This window comes from Centruroides sculpturatus, unplaced genomic scaffold (genome assembly GCF_000671375.1).
Source record: "Centruroides sculpturatus isolate CEXI.00-Female unplaced genomic scaffold, Cexi_2.0 scaffold212, whole genome shotgun sequence".
Taxonomy (NCBI): domain Eukaryota; kingdom Metazoa; phylum Arthropoda; class Arachnida; order Scorpiones; family Buthidae; genus Centruroides; species Centruroides sculpturatus.
This window is the reverse complement of record NW_019384356.1, coordinates 10,548-29,503: the sequence shown is the minus strand read 5'-3', so window position 1 is coordinate 29,503 and position 18,956 is coordinate 10,548. Positions and strand designations below refer to the sequence as shown.

General features: G+C 31.1%; 1 protein-coding gene and 1 long non-coding RNA gene across 2 annotated transcripts in view; one reads left to right on the top strand and one right to left on the bottom strand.

Annotated features, from left to right (window-relative positions):
- The window catches only part of LOC111639572, a 15,971-nt gene extending 4,159 nt beyond the window's left edge, over positions 1-11,812 (top strand). Inside the window, exon 4 of the long non-coding RNA XR_002759107.1 lies at positions 11,677-11,812. This is a non-coding gene — a long non-coding RNA (uncharacterized LOC111639572). The remainder of the gene's footprint in view (positions 1-11,676) is intronic.
- Positions 7,448-17,366, bottom strand: LOC111639561 (fatty acid hydroxylase domain-containing protein 2-like). Its single transcript, XM_023385451.1, has 5 exons — positions 17,240-17,366; positions 17,051-17,172; positions 14,053-14,258; positions 11,700-11,972; positions 7,448-11,630 (listed from the first exon to the last, which is right to left on the bottom strand). The coding sequence occupies exons 1-5, from the start codon at positions 17,349-17,351 to the stop codon at positions 11,471-11,473; spliced, it is 873 nt and encodes a 290-aa protein (XP_023241219.1). The 5' UTR covers positions 17,352-17,366; the 3' UTR covers positions 7,448-11,470.
- Positions 17,367-18,956: the final 1,590 nt, after the last annotated feature.

Here is an 18,956-nt window from a genome sequence, read left to right as displayed (position 1 = left end):
ATTGGTTCGATTATAGAACGATTGTAAACGTTCGATATCAATATAAAATAGTTCGTTTGACTAAACGTAAAAATTCTCTAATTAGTCTGGAAACGGGGGACCTAATTCTTGCATTCTGTGAAAACGGGTAAGATTAGCTATAATGTAATTATCTTAATTTTCACTATCGTTACTTTTTGCCCAGCGAAGCGGGTCATTGCAGCTAGATTCTAGATTACTTACAAAAACAGTCTTTCTATTTCGATTTTCAAAATTTTCGAATTCGAATTGGTTCGATTATAGAACGATTGTAAACGTTCCAGAAAATTGATCAAATTGAAAATAGTTCGGCAAATACAAATCAGGTGTGTTTATTTATTAATATAAATAGCTAATATTGCTGAGAAGATAGATAGATATCAATATAAAATAGTTCGTTTAACTGGACGTAAAAATTCTCTAATTAGTCTGGAAACGGGGGACCTAATTCTTGCATTCTGTGCTATAAGGGTGTGGGAGATATGGGTTGAAAGTGGTTGACTTTGAAGATGTGTAACAATGGAAGTGTTAACAGTGGAAGTGCTAACAATGGAAGTGTTGAGTAACAAAGGAAGAGTTAATATAGAGCGGCATGCAAGATTTGCAGGCAGTTTTTTGCGTTTTTGCGGGAAATCGAGCATATTTTTAGACTCATGTAAAAATTATCTAATTAGTCTGGAAACGGGGGACCTAATTCTTGCATTCTGTGAAAACGGGGGACCTAATTCTTGCATTCTGTGAAAACGGGGGACCTAATTCTTGCATTCTGTGAAAACGGGTAAGATTGGCTATAATGTAATAATCTTAATCTTCGCTATCGTTACTTTTTGCCCACAAATAAAAACCCAGCGAAGCGGATCCTTGCAGCTAGTATATATATAAAAATGGACGTGTGTGTCCCTATATTTCACTTTTCCGCAAAAACTACACACCGCACATGAATGGTGTTTGTATGTTGTGGTAGCCCCAAGTCTCCATTCGTGCACTACGGGGGTTGCGTCTCGATAGCTATAAGGGTGCGGGAGATATGGGGCTGAAAGTGGTTTTCTATTTCGAATGTTTTGTTCGAATTTGTTCGAATTCAAGTCGAACAATGTTTGAATTTGAATTCGAACATAAAATTCGAATATTGGTTCGATTATAGAACGATTGTAAACGTTCCAGAAACGTTGAAAATAGTTCGGGTAAGATTGGCTATAATGTAATTATCTTAATCTTCACTATCGTTACTTTTTGCCCACAAATAAAAACCCAGCGAAGCGGGTCCTTGCAGCTAGTACTAATTATAAAAGTATTTGGGTAGACGCCCCAGGTTCCTTTCAGAGTTCAGAGTAAGGTAGTACCTCCTTATGAACGCCTCTGCCCCCCATAAAATGACTTGGTGTTTAATTTTGCCGGAGTCGGCCTACTAAAATTATCAGGAGTCGGAGTCCAGTGTTTTTTTTTACAGACTCCGCAGCCCTGCTATCAAGTTATCTTCTGCTTCACTCTTGTCTTTAACAATTTAATAATAAAATGTGAGAAATCATCTAAGATTAACTGGAAATACTTTTCACCACTAATTGTAGATGGTGTGATTGGTCCACACATCACTATGCACAAGTTCACTAGGGCGACAGAACGTCTTTCATTACCGTAAAATGGGACTCTAGAAGCCTTTCCTTCTACATACGTTGAGCACGTTCGATTCGAAACCTTGAGTCCAAGATGTCGCAGTGCGTCTTTTCGTAGGCAACCAAGACGTCGATGCCACAAATCGTCTTCAGCTGCAACATGGCACTCTTCTTTAATCCTATTGTTCAGTTCCAAAGTATAGAGCCAATTTGTTCTGTTACATCCAACACAAAATTCTTTCCACAAATCGTTGTATATTTCTTCTCCACCACGATCCGATGTCCTTTTGAGGTCATCTTTGAGAGTGACAGCAAATTATGCTTAATATCAGGAACTATGAGTGCCTCAATGGTTATAGCGTATCTCTGACACGTTGTCTGCAGTTTACCACTTTTAGTTGCCTTTAAAACTTCTCCATTAGCTATATAAATACCGTTGTCACTTCGTGATCCAATGATAAAACATTACACATAAGGGGTTCTAATTCCTGTTTCACAAAATGATTACTCGCACCCGAATCCAGAACAAATCTGATACTATTCGAATTTTTTTTTTTTTTTTGTTTGTTACAGATGTTTGCTGCATAATGAAATTTGCTTTTCTATATCAAAGGTTTGTTGACTACCCTTATTATGAATACCTTGAGTTCTAAATCCTTTTTTATGCCTTGACCTGGGCTGAGCGCTTTGGGCATCGTGCCTGAAAATGCGATTTGCTCCCACATACGTAGCAACCTCTGCTGTTCGCCTTGAAACTAACTACATTGGTTTCCAGATATGTCATTTTCTTCACGGGATTTTAATTTTATTTCTTCTAATAATCTTGCTTTGACAAAATCAATTTTGACTTCTGCCACCGTTTCCAAAGCAGTCACGACTGCATCATACTTGGAAGACAGTAAGAGTAATAAATGACAAACACGATCACCTTCTCCAATTTGGGATCCAAGATCTTGAAGATCTCTTATAATTAATAATATACAATACAACACAAGCTTTCTGTACTAGTTCGTAACATGGCGGAAATCGGTACAAAAAAGGCGCGGAACTGTGTGACGCCTCCTGGCAGCTGAGAATAACAGTACAAAATTCACATTCCTTAACACATTCATCTTTCATTCTAATAAATTAAAAGTTCCCGCGCAAAGCCGTTACAAAATTCACAAAACTAAATCAGATGGACAATTATTAGAATCGAAGTTTGGTAGTTCCGGAACCCGCCGGCGGAGGCGCTCTATATCTTAAGTCTAATGACTAAGACTAGAATAACTAGATGCGATTCGTACAATGGGTAGGGAATACTATATAATAATCAGTTTGTAGATAAGTTTAATCGACAGGTGTCCAATTTATATTGTATGCAATTGGTTATCCCTTTCCGTCCTGTGGGCACCAAGGCGGCCTTTATTAGCAAGTCCATTGTTGGTTCGGCCAGACCACAATGGGGCAACCGGGTAGGGGACGGAGTGACATATCCGAACGAACCGTCCTCCGAAAAATTCTTTAATTAATTAAATACTCTGTTTTGGCATAAAGAAACGCAGTCAAGCCGCATGCTCACAAAGATTAACTGTAGTATTATAACCATCCAACAATATTTGTTGCATTATCCCTGGATATACCTGAAAGAATTGTATATTTCACCTATTATTTAACGATAACAAATCTTACACAATTACAGAATTTTCGCCCAAATTCTCTATGCAACGCGCTTATGCAACTGTCTGAAAGAACTGTAAGGTAATAAAAATCCTTCAAACTTGGAGTTTTCCAAATTTTATTCGTGACTAATTGATATTGTGCATTGAAACAATGGTGGAAACGGACTTAAGGCGTTGTGATCAAGGTGGAACTTTGCGGTAATGGCTGTAATAAATGCGCTTTATAGTGGTGATGGCAATAGACATAATGCTTCATGGTTGGAAGGGATGCTCCAAATAATGCCTGCTACCTGGTATTTGCATTGAAGTTGTGGTGGAAATGTACCAATGACTCACAATACAACAGATGCCTGCTACCCGACATTACACGGAGAGTTATGAAAATGGTCCTAAGGTCTCACGATTCAGGTAGTATGCTCCAAAGAACGATCGCTAAGCAACAATTCGCGAAGCAGTAGTAACGGGAAAGGATCAAAGGTATTATGGTCCAAATGGGATGGTACGGGTAATGGCATTACTCAACATCACGCATTACAACAATCTGGGAATGGATATAAGGCCCAACGGGCCGGACGAGATGCTCCAAACATCTACCACTAATAGACATTGTATCTTGGAGCAATTGTGAGAGGCGATCTAAAACCTTTTGTCCAGGTAAAGTAATCCAAATATAGTATCGACTACAAACAGACAGAATACTGGAGTAATGGTAGGAATGAATTTACTGTTTCATGGTTTGTGTGAAAAATTCCAAATATTGGTCAATAACAGCTTCTTTGCAATGGAGATAGGTATGAACCAATGCCTTGTGATTTGGTTAGAAATTTCAATTAACGGTCTTTAACCGACAATTGCATTTTGTAATATTGCTGCAAATAGACTCAATACTTTATGGTTTGAATGGGACACTATAAAGTGGTTACAAACATCTCTTTTGCATAGTAATGGTAATTGGATCTAATGCTTCGAGACTGAATGGGGTGATTTATCTAACGGCTGTTAACCGATGTTGCGGTTTGGAACACAGATACGGAAACGGTGTCGTCTGGTTGGTTCGCTGCTTATATATAACAAAGAGAAAGGACAGGAGACAATATAACAGTCGGGAAAGTAAAAGTATGGCGATCAGTGAAAAAACGATCCCAGATTTTTACATTTTTGAACTCGGGTTCTTGAAAACGTTGAGGGGAGGGAAATGGAGGATTTTCTGTATGAATGTTAATGTGTGTGTGTGGGAAGCACGATTTTGTTCACCCTCTTAGCTTAATAACTCCTGTGCTTTTTGTCGAAAATTTCTGAAATTTTGCAGGGAGGTGTGTGTATTAGGGGAATTGATGCTGTTAAATTTTGGTGATTAAAGGTCGAAGGGACGGTGAAATTACCGAAGATATACACGACCCCCCTTTGAGTCCGACTTAATGACAATTTTACTCATTATTAGCATTTACAATTTTTTTTTTTATAAAACCCATTCCTACCCTCAAAATTAAGCTTTTTGCAATTTTATATTTTAATTAATTATCATAACAGATGGCGTCAGAAAATGTAGCTGGAAAAGATAAGCAACTTAGATTTATTTTTTAAATTCTAATTCATTATCAAATTAAAGTCGAATATAAACCAGGAAAAACTCATTCTAACCTAAAGGTTTTGTTAGTCTTATTAATCCACTTCAAAAAATAATGTTATAATAATATAACTTTCCCTATTGGCAGATGGCAAGCTGGTGAAAGCACCAGTCTAACACTACCAGCAAGGTCTATAAACACAAGGTAATAAACCAATGTTCCATGTGGAGCTGCCATATTGTGTCTATAGTTCCCAGGTCACCTTATAGATTTCATGCTATGTACTGTACGTGCAGTAATTCGCAAATTTTAGAGTTCGAGCCACGGAATTCCTTTTATAATTTCAGAGTATCTTCATTTAGAGGTTACTCTGACATATAATTAAAGACTAACTAAAGAGCTTTTTATTTTGAAACCTATGTCAATGCATCGTGTAATAAAGTATGAGGATAAATTTCTTTAATTTTGCATTTTAAAACTAAATAAATTCTTATTTAGTTTTCTATATTGAAATGCATTTTTGCACTATAGAAACTTGCAAACAGGAGCTCGGAGCAAACATTTTTATAAATTAAAATTAGATTGAGAAAAGAAAACCATTCTCACAAACTATGTATTATATAAAGTAAACCTTCAAGAATGTTTGCAAGAGATAATAATAAGGTTCCTAAATGAGAGAAGTTATGCATATAAACTAAATTTAATTTTCTATAAAAATAATTTAAGTATATTTATAAGAATTTATTAAACAACAACAACAAATAGAAATATCAACTTAAACTTTATTTATTTTTTAATAAAACTATTATTAAGCAACAATTATTCATTAGAATATGCAATTTGTACAGTTACATTACTCTCAATTATTATTATGAATTATTAATTTAAATGACTGAAAGTTTTAATTTCAATTACTATATATTTTATTTTAAAATGTGTTTTCAGTGCACAAACAACATATTATAACATTTATTCTGTTTAATAAATCTGTTATTCTAATGTTTGTTATTCTGTTTAATAAGTTAAATAAATCAGTTTATATACTGGATTTTTGTTTTCATCTAACAATATTAAATATTTAAAAGAAATCTCTATTAGTAACCTTTCAATTTCACNTATTAGATTTACCTTTTTTTTTTATACAATACCCTGTTAGCAGGCTTTCCTGACAAATTTTCAGGTCGTGAATTATAATAATAAGGAAGATATTTCAGATCTAGAATTACTGTTAGCCATTTATGATACTTGCAAATTGATTAGTACAATTCAGGAGTTATATCTTTACATGTCTAATTTATCTGTAGAAATTACAGTTTAGAATCGAAACTGCTTGATAATTTACAAAATTCTTTTCATTATTATTATTATTATTGTCTATAAAGGAACATAAATACACTGACACACACAGCTGTATACATATATATTTATAAATATTGTACAAGATACCAGAAAATAATATTTAAAATGTTTTTGATTAATAATTAATTAGTGAATATTTATTATGATGATATGTGGTTCCTGCGATAAATATTTTTTAAATCTGAAAAAGCAATGTTTAATGTCCTAAAAACATTTGTTATAAAAGTTTCTTAAATGTAAGTAGATCATGTTTTTTCTTAACGTACTGTACATTAAGAAAGTTGAGTACATTATCAAACAATAAACTGTCACCTTGGGACAAAAATCTTTAAAGCAGAATTTCTTTATGATAAAAATTTATTAATTATTCTCTAATAAATCTGGTTCATCTGTATATAATCATTAATAAACCATTACTTATATTAACTCTTAAATCATCTCTCCTGGATCTGTCAGAGAAAAAATGGAACAATACCTTTGACTGTTGCACTTTAACAATTCGGTGCTAAACACCAAACCATTTTTAAAATATACAGTGTATATATATAACAAGAAATCCAACTAATTGAGTTTGAAAGAAACAAACAGCCAGATTTGCTCTAGAACGCTGTACACACATCAAGAGACTCAATATGGTGACTGCCGGTATTGTGTCCAAACCTTGTGTTTATAGACCTTGCTGCCACAGTAGGTAATCTGGGATCAAATCCTTTTGGAGAACCCAAAGAAATTTTTATGGGTGGTTTCCCCGATACATAGAGCCCTTTCTCTTACCATCCAACTGCCTCATTGTAGGCCTGGCCAATCCCATAACGGGCATGGAAAAAGGCCTTCAGTTCTCAGAGTCTCAAAAATGAACAGAAAAACAATTCATTAATCTATTCTTGCTTTTAAAAGTAAAATAATTTACATACTTTTTGTCACTAAATAAAAAGTTAATAATAATATAAAATTTATCATAATTATATTATTTTAACATGACTTTTTTTTCTCTTCCCTGTTGGCACTAAGAGGGCCTCAATTAGAAAGCCCATTATGGATTTGGTCAGGCCCACAATGGGGCAGTCGGGTGGTGAGAAACGGGGGCTGACATATCCGGTTGGACCAGTACTGGGGATTTTTCAACCTGTCTGGATTCAATCCTGGGTCTTCGGCCTTTGATTTTAACGACTGATAAAATATAATTTTTGTATGAAAACATATATAGATATATAAATTTGAAAAAGGATGAACTTTAAGGAATAAGTTTATTATTAAAGAATACTGTGTACAGTAAATAATACTGAAGCTGTTTTTACAAAGTTATTATAGAAAACAACACAATACATAAGGCTCATCATCACATACCTATTCTGCTTGTTACTGACTACAGATGCTTTAAATATATCAGCTAAGCATAGGTTTGAGATAAATTTCTGATGGATATATTTCGAGTATATCTGAAAACAGACTGTGAGTAAGAGTTATTTAATTATCAATAATACAAATTCAGGAACAAATTTATTGTGAGCAATTACAACAACAAGATTTGAAATTAAAAAAAAAATCAATCTTAAGTACTTAAAAACAAACAGTAATTTAAGTATCCAAGATCCTCCAATTTTTAACATTTGTTAAGACTTAACATGATAAAAAATATAAAGAAAATATTATATTGTCGTGAAACATCAGTTCTATTTCTACTCATACAAAATCAACAAGCAGAAAAGTTTACTTTCTTTACAAAAATCATCGTAAACACTTTGTACTTTTCAATAAATATAACTTTTACTTTCAAAGAAACTAGTCTAAATGCCAATATTGTATAAGTAATGACAATATTTTACATTCTATTTGAAATAAAGTTAACAACAGAATTTACATATATAAATCAGTGATGTAGATGAATTTATTCAGTAGGGGCAAAATATTTGAATTCTCTGAAAAGTATTTACGCATAGTCTTTTGCGTAAGTGATATTTTACTTTTTTGAAATAAATTGGGCATGTACGATAAGAATTCATCCAAGTAAATGCATAAATACTTTAATAATGTTTATCTTATATAAGTTTTTGAATACCTAAAGCAGTGTTTTTCTATCCTGTTTTTAATAGTGAAACTTCCGACTTGGTAATTTTTCTTATGGCACTACTACTATAACAATATAAAGTTAGAGCTTTTTGTACTTTTAAGAAGTGTTATAGTGCTGCTTGGCACTACTTTGCAGTACCCAAGTGTCGTCAACGTCCCCCCGGTGTACCATGGTGCCCCGATTGAAAACCACTGACCTAAAGTGAGGATTTGAACCACTGGCTCTCCCTGTCTACACCACTGATATAAATATGTAGGAGGATGTAAATTCATCAAATAATATTAATACAATTAGATTCACGTTTTAAAATGAAAATTTAGGTATGACTGTTTAATTTTCTTTTTTTCTGAAATTAATATCTATAATTACAAACTTTCCATTGGATGAATAACAAGTAGGGAATTCTGTTTTCAGGTTTACATTCATAATTAAGGAAGTTCAGAAAAGCAGTGTTTTGCCGCATTTTTAAATTCCAATCTTGTGTCAAGAAAATTAGATATTCAAGATAATTATAAAACTAATGCTTTATAATCATCTCAAACAGATTCTCAAGAGGATCTTAACTGGATTGATATGATTAAAAACAAACACACTGCTTAATTATCAAAGTATATTTTCAAAATTCGATACATACTTTTGCCATTGTTTCCTTCTTTTCTTAAATTAAACAAACTTCAAATTAAGATAACAAAACTAGAAGAAATTAACTGAAAGATTCAGTTGATATGGATGATTAAATTAAACATTTTTACATGCAATTATATATTAAAAAACAGAAAATTTTATAAAACGCATAAATTACATATGTGAAGCATTCAATCCTTCAAATTATTCTTTAAGAAAATGTTTGGCCTTATAATTTTCACCTTGTATATCCAATAAACTTAACAAATAAGTGACTTTTATAATTTTATACAAGTTCCTGAATAAATATTAAATAAAATTTATAATTGAAATTAATGAAAATATATGTTTTTTAAACTAGTTATTAAATATTAACAAACAAGTGAATATTTTATACTGAAATGAGAGATCCATTCATATATTATTAGATTTACCTTTTTTTTTATACAATACCCTGTTAGCAGGCTTTCCTGACAAATTTTCAGGTCGTGAATTATAATAATAAGGAAGATATTTCAGATCTAGAATTACTGTTAGCCATTTATGATACTTGCAAATTGATTAGTACAATTCAGGAGTTATATCTTTACATGTCTAATTTATCTGTAGAAATTACAGTTTAGAATCGAAACTGCTTGATAATTTACAAAATTCTTTTCATTATTATTATTATTATTATTGTCTATAAAGGAACATAAATACACTGACACACACAGCTGTATACATATATATTTATAAATATTGTACAAGATACCAGAAAATAATATGTGCATAAAACTTTTTACAGTTAGTCAATTAACATTCTAGTTATATAATTGTTTTTTTCACATCATGCTTTAACATTAAATAATAGATTATTTTTTTGTATAAAATTAAAAAAAAATTATTATTGTTTCTTCTCAATAATTACAATCTTGTGAAAATCTTTTGCAAAGTTAATACTGGTGATCATCATCGTCATGAAATTATCTATTAAAGAGACATTTTCACAAAGTTATAAGCATTTCGTTTATTGTAAAAGTGTCGAGGTGTAAATCTGATAGTGACTAAAGCATGGAAACATCATTAAAATCCAAAACAGGCACGTTTAAAACTTTTTTTTTTGCCGACATTATATATAGGCAAGCAGAGCTAGAACAACTCTTCTAATTTTATCAAATGAAATGTGAAATTTCCTATTTGTACAAGATTTAAACATTTTTTTTTTAATATTTAATTTCATTCATATAAATTAGAAGAAACTTCAAAAAAATATTTATAATTTTATATAACAATAAAAAAATATATATGTATATTATGAATAAATTCAAGAGTTTTGGCTACAACTCTTAAATATAAATGTTTAATCAAAATAGTAAGTTTAAATAGGAAAAGTTATCATTTTTCAACAAGTATATAACTAAGAAATTATTATTAAATTAGATTAGAAATGAGGTAATAATTGAGAGTTATATATTGGAATGATAACTTTATCAAAGTAAATACTGTTTAAATATTAGATACTTTTTTTAATCAGGGCTGTGGAGTCGAAGTCGGGAGGAATTTCTGGCCAGAGGAGTCGGAGTCAGGAAAAATGTGTCAACTCTGACATTTTAAATTTAATTTAGTTTTTTTCTATTTAAATGAAACAAAATTTATTTTATATTTATTAATTTTTTTTAAAATGTATTTGTATTTTGTTATAATTCATTTATTTTAATTACAAAATGCAACAATTTAATTTATTAAATATGTATCAATAGTTTTCTTTGTAGTATTTGTGTTTAGTAGTTAAATTATTTTGACCCAATTGAATTTGATTATTATTGATTCATTCCTTTCTTATCCCCGCTCTAAATAAGTATTCTATTTTTCTGAATGAGCCAGACTATCAGAGTACCGTATATTCCGGCGTATAAGACGACTTTTTAACCCAGGAAAATCTTCTCAAAAGTCGGGGATCGTCTTATATGCCGGGTGTCATCTTATAGGGCAGGTGCTTCAGTCGGCTGGGATGCCTGGGGTATGGATAGAGATAGAGCGGCGCTGTGCCCAGAAAAACATGCATCTTTCACCCGTCTGGCACACCTTTGTATGTAACCTATTACTGTACATCTTCTCTGCCTCTCAGATCTATTTGATGAGTATATCCCAAATTCTATATTTTAACTGTAAAAGTCAGGGGTTGTCTTATACACCCAGTCATCTTATACACTAGAATATACAGTATATATTTTTCTTTTCTGAACAAGGGACTGAAGTAGCTAGATCAAACAATTTTTAATAGAACTAACTTTTCTGAAAGGTGAAATGAAGTGCAAAAGCTGTAGAAAAAGATATGTAGATGTAGAATTTTATTGCTTCCACTTTTTCCTCTTATTGCCCCCACATAAAATGACTTGGTATTTAATTTTGCCAGAGTCGGGAATCAGAGTCGGCCTACTAAAATTATCAGAAGTCAGAGTTGAGTGATTTTTTATTGACTCCACAGCCCTGCTTTTAATGGTAGAAATGGCAAAATCAAAATTAAGGCCACTTGCTTTATAGAAAATTAAAAACAAAAACAAATCAACCAAATCATTTAGTTTTCTGTTTTAAATCATCTGGATACAGCTGTTTCAAGGGAACAAGACTAAGGAGCATGATGTGACGATGATACGCTTTGCTGTTACGAAACTGCGTGTCGGTTCCATGTAACCGGTCCAAAACGCCAAGCATTCCATAATTTTGATTAAACCTTAAAAAAAAATTTAAAAGTTTAATAAAATGAATTTTTTATACAGGTTTCGAATTAGAGAATTCTTACTTCAAATGATGAAAATCATGTGCTTCGGGTGAAGGAAAAAATGGAAAATGGTATCCGGAATGTGCATTCAAAGTTGAAAGAATAGCAATTGTGAACCATAGCCAGGAAGTTGCAGTATGTGATCCCATAAGTAATGGACCAAGATATGGTGGTACTAAATTCGAAAAAATGTGCTCAACTGGATGACAGTATACTGCAGTGATTGCAATTGGTGAAGTCCACTCATGATGCCGTTTGTGAATATACTTGTATACTTTCGGATGGTGCAATAATCTAATTAAAATATGATAATTAAAATTTAAGTATTAATACGAGTTATATTTATATAGCAAAATTGTAAAATATATTATCCAAAATTAAATTATATTATCCAAATGTGATTAATCATCATTGGAAAGAATATGATATGATTTTCTTATAAAATATTTAAGAACTTTATTAATTTTTTTTTGATTCTGATGAAACCGTGTTGTTGTTATTAAGCTGATTCTTTGCAGACACACTAAGGTGACATATATCAACACTTGGCAACTTATTGACTATTTATTCAGTTCAAGTATTTCTCAGTCCAACTGAATAAATAGTCAATAAGTTGCCAAGTGTTGATATATGTCACCTTTTGCTAGTGTGTCTGCAAAGAATCAACTTTATTAATTCTAATAAATTTGAAGACAATATATACCAAGTTGCAATTGTAATACAGGGTCTCCCAGACACATTGCTACCATTTTCAATTATTGTTATTATGTTATTACCTAAGAACATTGTAATATACATTGAAACATTGGAAAACTGACCAGGTTTCACATTTGCCCATTACAATTTCTCAATGTGTGCACTTCATGTTACATAGCATGCATTCATTTGATATTTAAATTCTTCCTATACTTAATACAGCATATCTGTTGTCACTCCTTCCACAGCAGCCACAATTCTATGGCTCCTGCAGATTACTCATGTTGCACAATAACATGTGATTCTGACTTTACAAACTGCAGAACATAAAATGTGTTCTGTTATGGAGTTGCCATTTTCATTTATGGTGCTTCCCAGAGGTAGTAGACAACAAGATGTTTGATATTGGAGGTAGAACTTGGACGGTTACTTTATTGATTGGCGTACATTGCATACTTCTCAGATAATAATTTACATAATTACAGTAATTTAAAATGGTGGAATTCATTTTGGATGATCTTGTATTTACTAAAATGATATACATGACTTATAATGGCTAATGATTTTGAGATTGTTATAAAAACTGTTATAAAAGTTCAAGTTAATTTCAAAAAGACAATACTTTAATACATTTATCTGTAGTCTAGATTGAATAATTTGATAATGTAATTCATAATTCAATTGGAAATTTCATCAAAAATTGCCAATCGAATTAGTCGTAATCTTAATGAAAATACTTATAAATATAAAAACATTATTTCTCAGTTCAAGTATATATGTTATACCATATAATAATTTTTTGCTTTCCTGATATTTTTGACATACAAATATGTTTAAATCTTACCAGCTGTTTCATCAGTACAAGAAATCCTCATTAATTCAAACTTGGTTAGTTCAAAATCCCATTAGTTTGTAACTGTACTGTTTGTACTGGCCAGGGATCTAGAGGTTCGTGTGTTAAGGAATTCAGTTAGTTCGAAAAACAGCTACTTTGAAATTTGAAGTGAAAATTTTGTCCTAACTGTGATGATGTATATTAACTTACATTTAGATCAAAGTTCACTTGTCTCCATATAAGAAGAAAATAAAAGACTTTGAATAACTCAAATCTGGTCAACATGGCTTTGCTTTTACAGTAATGTATTTTTGGATATCACCTACCCACCAACTACCTTTTTTATCTTATCTCATAAAATATGGCTGGGTTTCAGGGTTGTCAGATTGGGCTACAAGTAGCAGACTAACATATTTGTAGGAAGTGTCTATGCTACTATATTTGACAATTTACTATTTTCGGGGCTACATTTTGAGAATTCTATTTTACTTTTTATAAAAACTATGTGGCAACCTGTGACATTCTCCCAGACACATGCTCCTTTACCTAAGATTTATTTACATTATTATTTATAATAATTATTAATTAATAAAAATAGCATTCTGTATATGTAGCCATATTATGTTTGCTTAATAAATTACATTAGTTACATGGCTTTTGGCATACTGTACAGAAGTATGTCAATCTCTGGTAATTCAAAACTTAATAATTTAAAGTCAATTATTTTGTCCCTTGCATTTCAAACTAATGAGGATTTCCTGTATTTATAAATGTAAAAAGTTCAATTAAAATATAATTGAATATAATAAACAATAATAATATATATATATATTAAATACATACCTATGGGAGTAATAGAATCCAAGTTCTTCCATCAAAATAAATATAGTCAGTTCTAACAACACCCATTGGAATGTTGGTAATTCAATTCCTTGATCGTATCCTCTCCATTTCATCAAATGATAACCAACCATAGCAAATGGAATACCAACAAGAATTTGATTGATTAATACTTGTTTAACAACATGCAAAACTTGAGACACTTTCACCTAAAATAAAATTTATATATAAAAACTATGATGATAAAATCTGGGAATTATTATTATTTGAAAAATTATTATTTTAAATTTGTGTTACATTTCTATAATATATATTGGATCTTTCAAGATGAATGCTACCATTTTAATTACTGTAATTATGTTAATTATTATATGAGAAGTGTGTAATGCACACTAATTGATAGAGTAACTGAGTTTCATCTCCCATCTGCATTCAAACATCTTGTCGTCTACTATCTCTAGGAAGTGCTGTAAACAAAAATGGCAATTCTGCAACAGAGAAGGCATCTTGCATTCTGCAGTTCACAAAGTCAGAACCTCTCATCATACAATAAAGGTAATCTGCAGGAAATGTAGAGAATTGTGGCTGCCATGGGAGGAGTGACAATGGATATACTGTGTCAAGTGTAGGAAAAATTTAAATATTGGTTGGATGTGTGCCGTGCTACGTGAGATGCACACATTGAAAAATTCTAATGAAAAAATGCAAAACTTGGACAGTTTTTCAATATTTTAAATATACTTAAAATGTTCTCAGATAATAATTAGCATAGTTACAATAATTTAAAACAGTAGCATTTGGAAAACCCTATACATAAATTCATACAAAGCTTAAAAGATTTTTATTCTCATCTTCAATTACCGTATTTTGACGAGTATAAGTCGCACTTTTTTACTACTTTTCGGTGCTCAAAATCATGATGCGTCTTATACTCGACAGGTAACCATTTTTACAGTGAAATTATCTACAGTAGTGGTCCACTCTAGGGACCAACCTGTGGAAGGGTCCGTTAAGCAGATGGTCCCTCAACCGAATGGCTAGAGTACCTAGATTATTAGAGTAGCGACACACGAGTCATCGCCGTCATATTCTGTTGACTGTCATCACGTGACCTCTGGTTTACATTAAGAAATGACGATTATTTCAGTTTAATAAAGGTATCGATTCATCCATCCGTCATATTCTTAAATAAAAAAACGAATAAAATGCATCTTTAGACAATCCAATTAAAAAAGATTTTTTTAAAATTTTTTGTCTCTAAATAGGGGTGCATCTTATACTTGACAGCGACTTATACTCGTCAAAATACAGTATTAAAAAATACCAAACAGTTTTTAGAATAACTTTAGATTATTATTTAAAGCAAATTTACAATTATTTTTTTAGTTGAAATCTGTAAAGTTTGTTTTTTTGTAAAACTTTGAAGTTACATTTAATTTAATATTGAAACTGAGAATGCATGCCTTAAAAATTTAAACATATTTTACTGGACATTAACATTATTAAAATGATTTCCTCCTTCAATTTTTTTAATCATGGAACAAAATCATAAACTGGTAAATTAACCTTAAACTCTTCATATTTTAAATAATTATACAAGTATTAAATATATTCTAATCCTAGTAAGTTTTCTTACATTAATTAGAATTCCTATTTATATAACTGTTTTATAAGTACATTTAATGTTAGAAATAAATGTTTTTCCTTTGTTTATTACTTTGTCATTTTATAATCAAGGAAAATAAAAATCATTTGTAAATGAGTGTTAGAACTCAGGATATAAATATTTGAACTGAAATATTCATATCAGTAATGAACAACATTCACTATAATTAGTTATACATACATATGTATGTGTCTATCAGAAATTGTGTGAGGCCCCAGGAAAAAAAAAAACAAATTTTACATTTTTAAATCCCTTTTAAGTTAAACCACCAAGAAAACAAGTTATATAAGTGTCAAGTTGGCGACATCAGACTTAGACATCATCGCTCATAAAGAATAGTGGAAAAAAAACAAAATTTTAGATAAATTAAAAAGGGAAATATTTAAATTTACGACGCAATAAGGTAAGACGAAGCGAGAATGTAAAGAATGGAACATTAACAAAGCGTGATAATAGTCAAGAGGATGGTATTGAATAAACCATCCCGGGCAGACCTTTCTCGTGACCTAATCTGGTCTCAATTTTCACCTAGAGACCATGGGGGAGTGGGAAAGGGAAAGCCCGACCAATTAGAAATAATTTGATCTTGAGGAAACTATAAAACCTCCGTCATCAAGGATGAAGGATTTCCTCTCGAATACACCTGTTGTGATCGTCACCCTCTTCTCTTGGTGCTTCCACTTATCACTATCATGTGTTACTTTACTACTCTGAACTCTAACTCACCATCACCCCAGGGCTATAACACCGTGAGACAAAAAGAAAACCACTAGAAACATCCAACCACCAGGATAGCGGCATCTAGGACCCTGTCAATCATTTATAAGCATGATCTTCAAAAAAATAAATGGTTTCTTTGTGAAACACTTGTCTTTTTCTGCCTCCTAAAACCAGAGTCACATCCCAAGTAAACTTTAGTCCATCCTGACGAAAGGGAATAAAACCCCACCTAATCAGCGAACTTACAGTGGTGTCCCAGAAGTGAGATCTTAAGTCCCCAATCTCCACCATGAGGTCGGCAAACTTACAATTGCCAAACCTTCTCATAATAGGGGCCATATACAGCATATCAGAAATACTGTATCCTACATTAGAATGGCATTTTATATATATATAACCTATAAACCATACATATGGAGGGGCAGTACCAAAGTCAGACTTCTATCTCTAAATAATATAGAGTATTGAGGGACCATTATACAGGAACAGCTATAAAGCTCTATAAGAGTCAATTGCAACTTGCAAGCTTCTGTTTTGCTCCACTATATATATTATTTAATAATAAAACAAGCATATTTTCTGGTTTTAAACTAAATTTATTTAATCTTAACTTACTGGATAAGCAGTGGTATCTTGAATTTTGTAACGAAGTAGAAAAGCAGGTTTTCCCGTTAAATCTATAAAAGTGTAGAGGAGACCAGCTCCCCAATAAACTAAAAATGTGGAGATGAAAGTACCTAAAAAGAGAGTACGAAAGTTTATTTAGGATATTACATAAAAGAAAGAAGAGAGAGAAAATTTTACCCCAAACAGCAAGAGAATATTCTTTCCCAAACAGATACACTATTTTCTCCCAATGACTTTGCCAAAAGTTACCAGATGCTCCCCAGAAGCATTGCAAATGCCTGTAATACATACAATAAAATTATTATTACAAATTTTAAGAATGAGGCACCATAATTCATTGCAAATTCTTACAAATTAAGTTTATGACAAATATACTAATATATTAGTGCATAATATATTCCTAAATATTAAATTTATTTTATAACTAAATTATAACACACTTCTATATAAAGCTAGCAGTTATTAATTTGCCTTTTGGAGAACAAGTTAACTGAAATATAATAGTTTAATTTTATCATTAAAAGTGCTATAATAAGTAGTCCACAGAAACATTACTTGGCATCACATTTACATACAATTTATAAAAGTTCTACATAACGTTTAGTAGTTGTAATGATTTCATTAAACTGTCTTGTTTTTCTTAAGGTGGCTCCAAATATTTGGTATTTGCTGATTAGCAAATTCTGTAGCAAAAGGCAATTATTTGGCAAAGCATTTGTCGTGTGGCGGATACATACATACACATAATTATTTGACAAACATCAGTTTGTTGTGGGAATTATGAACATTTATCAGAAATTCATTCCCTTTCACTTGGCACAATATACTGACAAGGAGTGGGAAATAGCAAATACCAAATATCTGTCGTGCATGGTCAAGAGTATATCATCCACATTACTTGGTATCAGCCAAATATTTATTTGGAATTCAGCAAAAACTGAATGCGTGGAGCCACCTTTGTATTTAGATATTGATATTTCAACTGTGATTGCACAGTAAATTAATTTTATAGTTTTATATAATGTATAAAATAGATTAATGACTATTGTAAATAATTTAAATTACAAATAAATATGGTAATTTTAAATCTTTAATACAATTTTTATGCATCAATAAATATATTAAGTCTACATATTATTGAAAACTAATACATATAAAGAATTACTTAAACTATAGGCTAATAACTTACAAAGCTTTCATATCATATAACTTAGTATAATAAGTGTACTTTCTATTACAACTGATACTCAAAAATTCACATCCTTTAAACTAGCAGATTTATTTAAAAAACACTAATTTTTGAATGTTTTAATCAGTCATCTGGTTTAAAAAGTTTTTTCGACATTGTGACATAATTAGTTTTTCATTCACACTTAAAATGCATTTCCTAAAAGCTATTACCTAATTTTTTCATTTGCCAATACTTTAAAACTGAAACTTACAAAATAAAATTTAGAAATAATATCTAATTTAACTCCTTTTATTATGAAATGCATAACTAATGACGGCAATAAACATTTTGTTTGAACGGTCAGCATTGCATTCGTCTGACGTCATAAGGGCATTGTCATATTCACATGACAAACCTTAAGCAAACAACTTTTACACTGATGAAAAGCATTGTGGAAGAGCATAGCCTACCATCCCTAAATTGATTTTAATTACATAAAAAGAAACATACTTCTTGAAACTTCAAAAATTTGGATAAGCTTCTTCCTAAAATATCATATACATATGAAGTTTCGAAATGTAAATATTAAAAATATGTATTATAAATGCTAAAAATGTATCAAAAATCTAACTTCAATTGAAATCATAGTCTTAAAAATTAAAAACAAAAAGTTATTTTAATAATGTTAAAAGTTTCTCATAAGTTTGTTTATATTTTAAATAC

Bases quoted from the DNA above. Each gene is read 5' to 3' on its own strand.
- LOC111639561 (XM_023385451.1), bottom strand. From the start codon at position 17,351: ATGTATTACAGGCATTTGCAATGCTTCTGGGGAGCATCTGGTAACTTT. The intron at 14,259-17,050 runs GTAAGTTAAGAT...ATTTTATTTTAG, and splicing joins AAGATACCACTGCTTATCCA to GTGAAAGTGTCTCAAGTTTT. The intron at 11,631-11,699 runs GTAAGAATTCTC...TTTTTTTTTAAG, and splicing joins CATGATTTTCATCATTTGAA to GTTTAATCAAAATTATGGAA.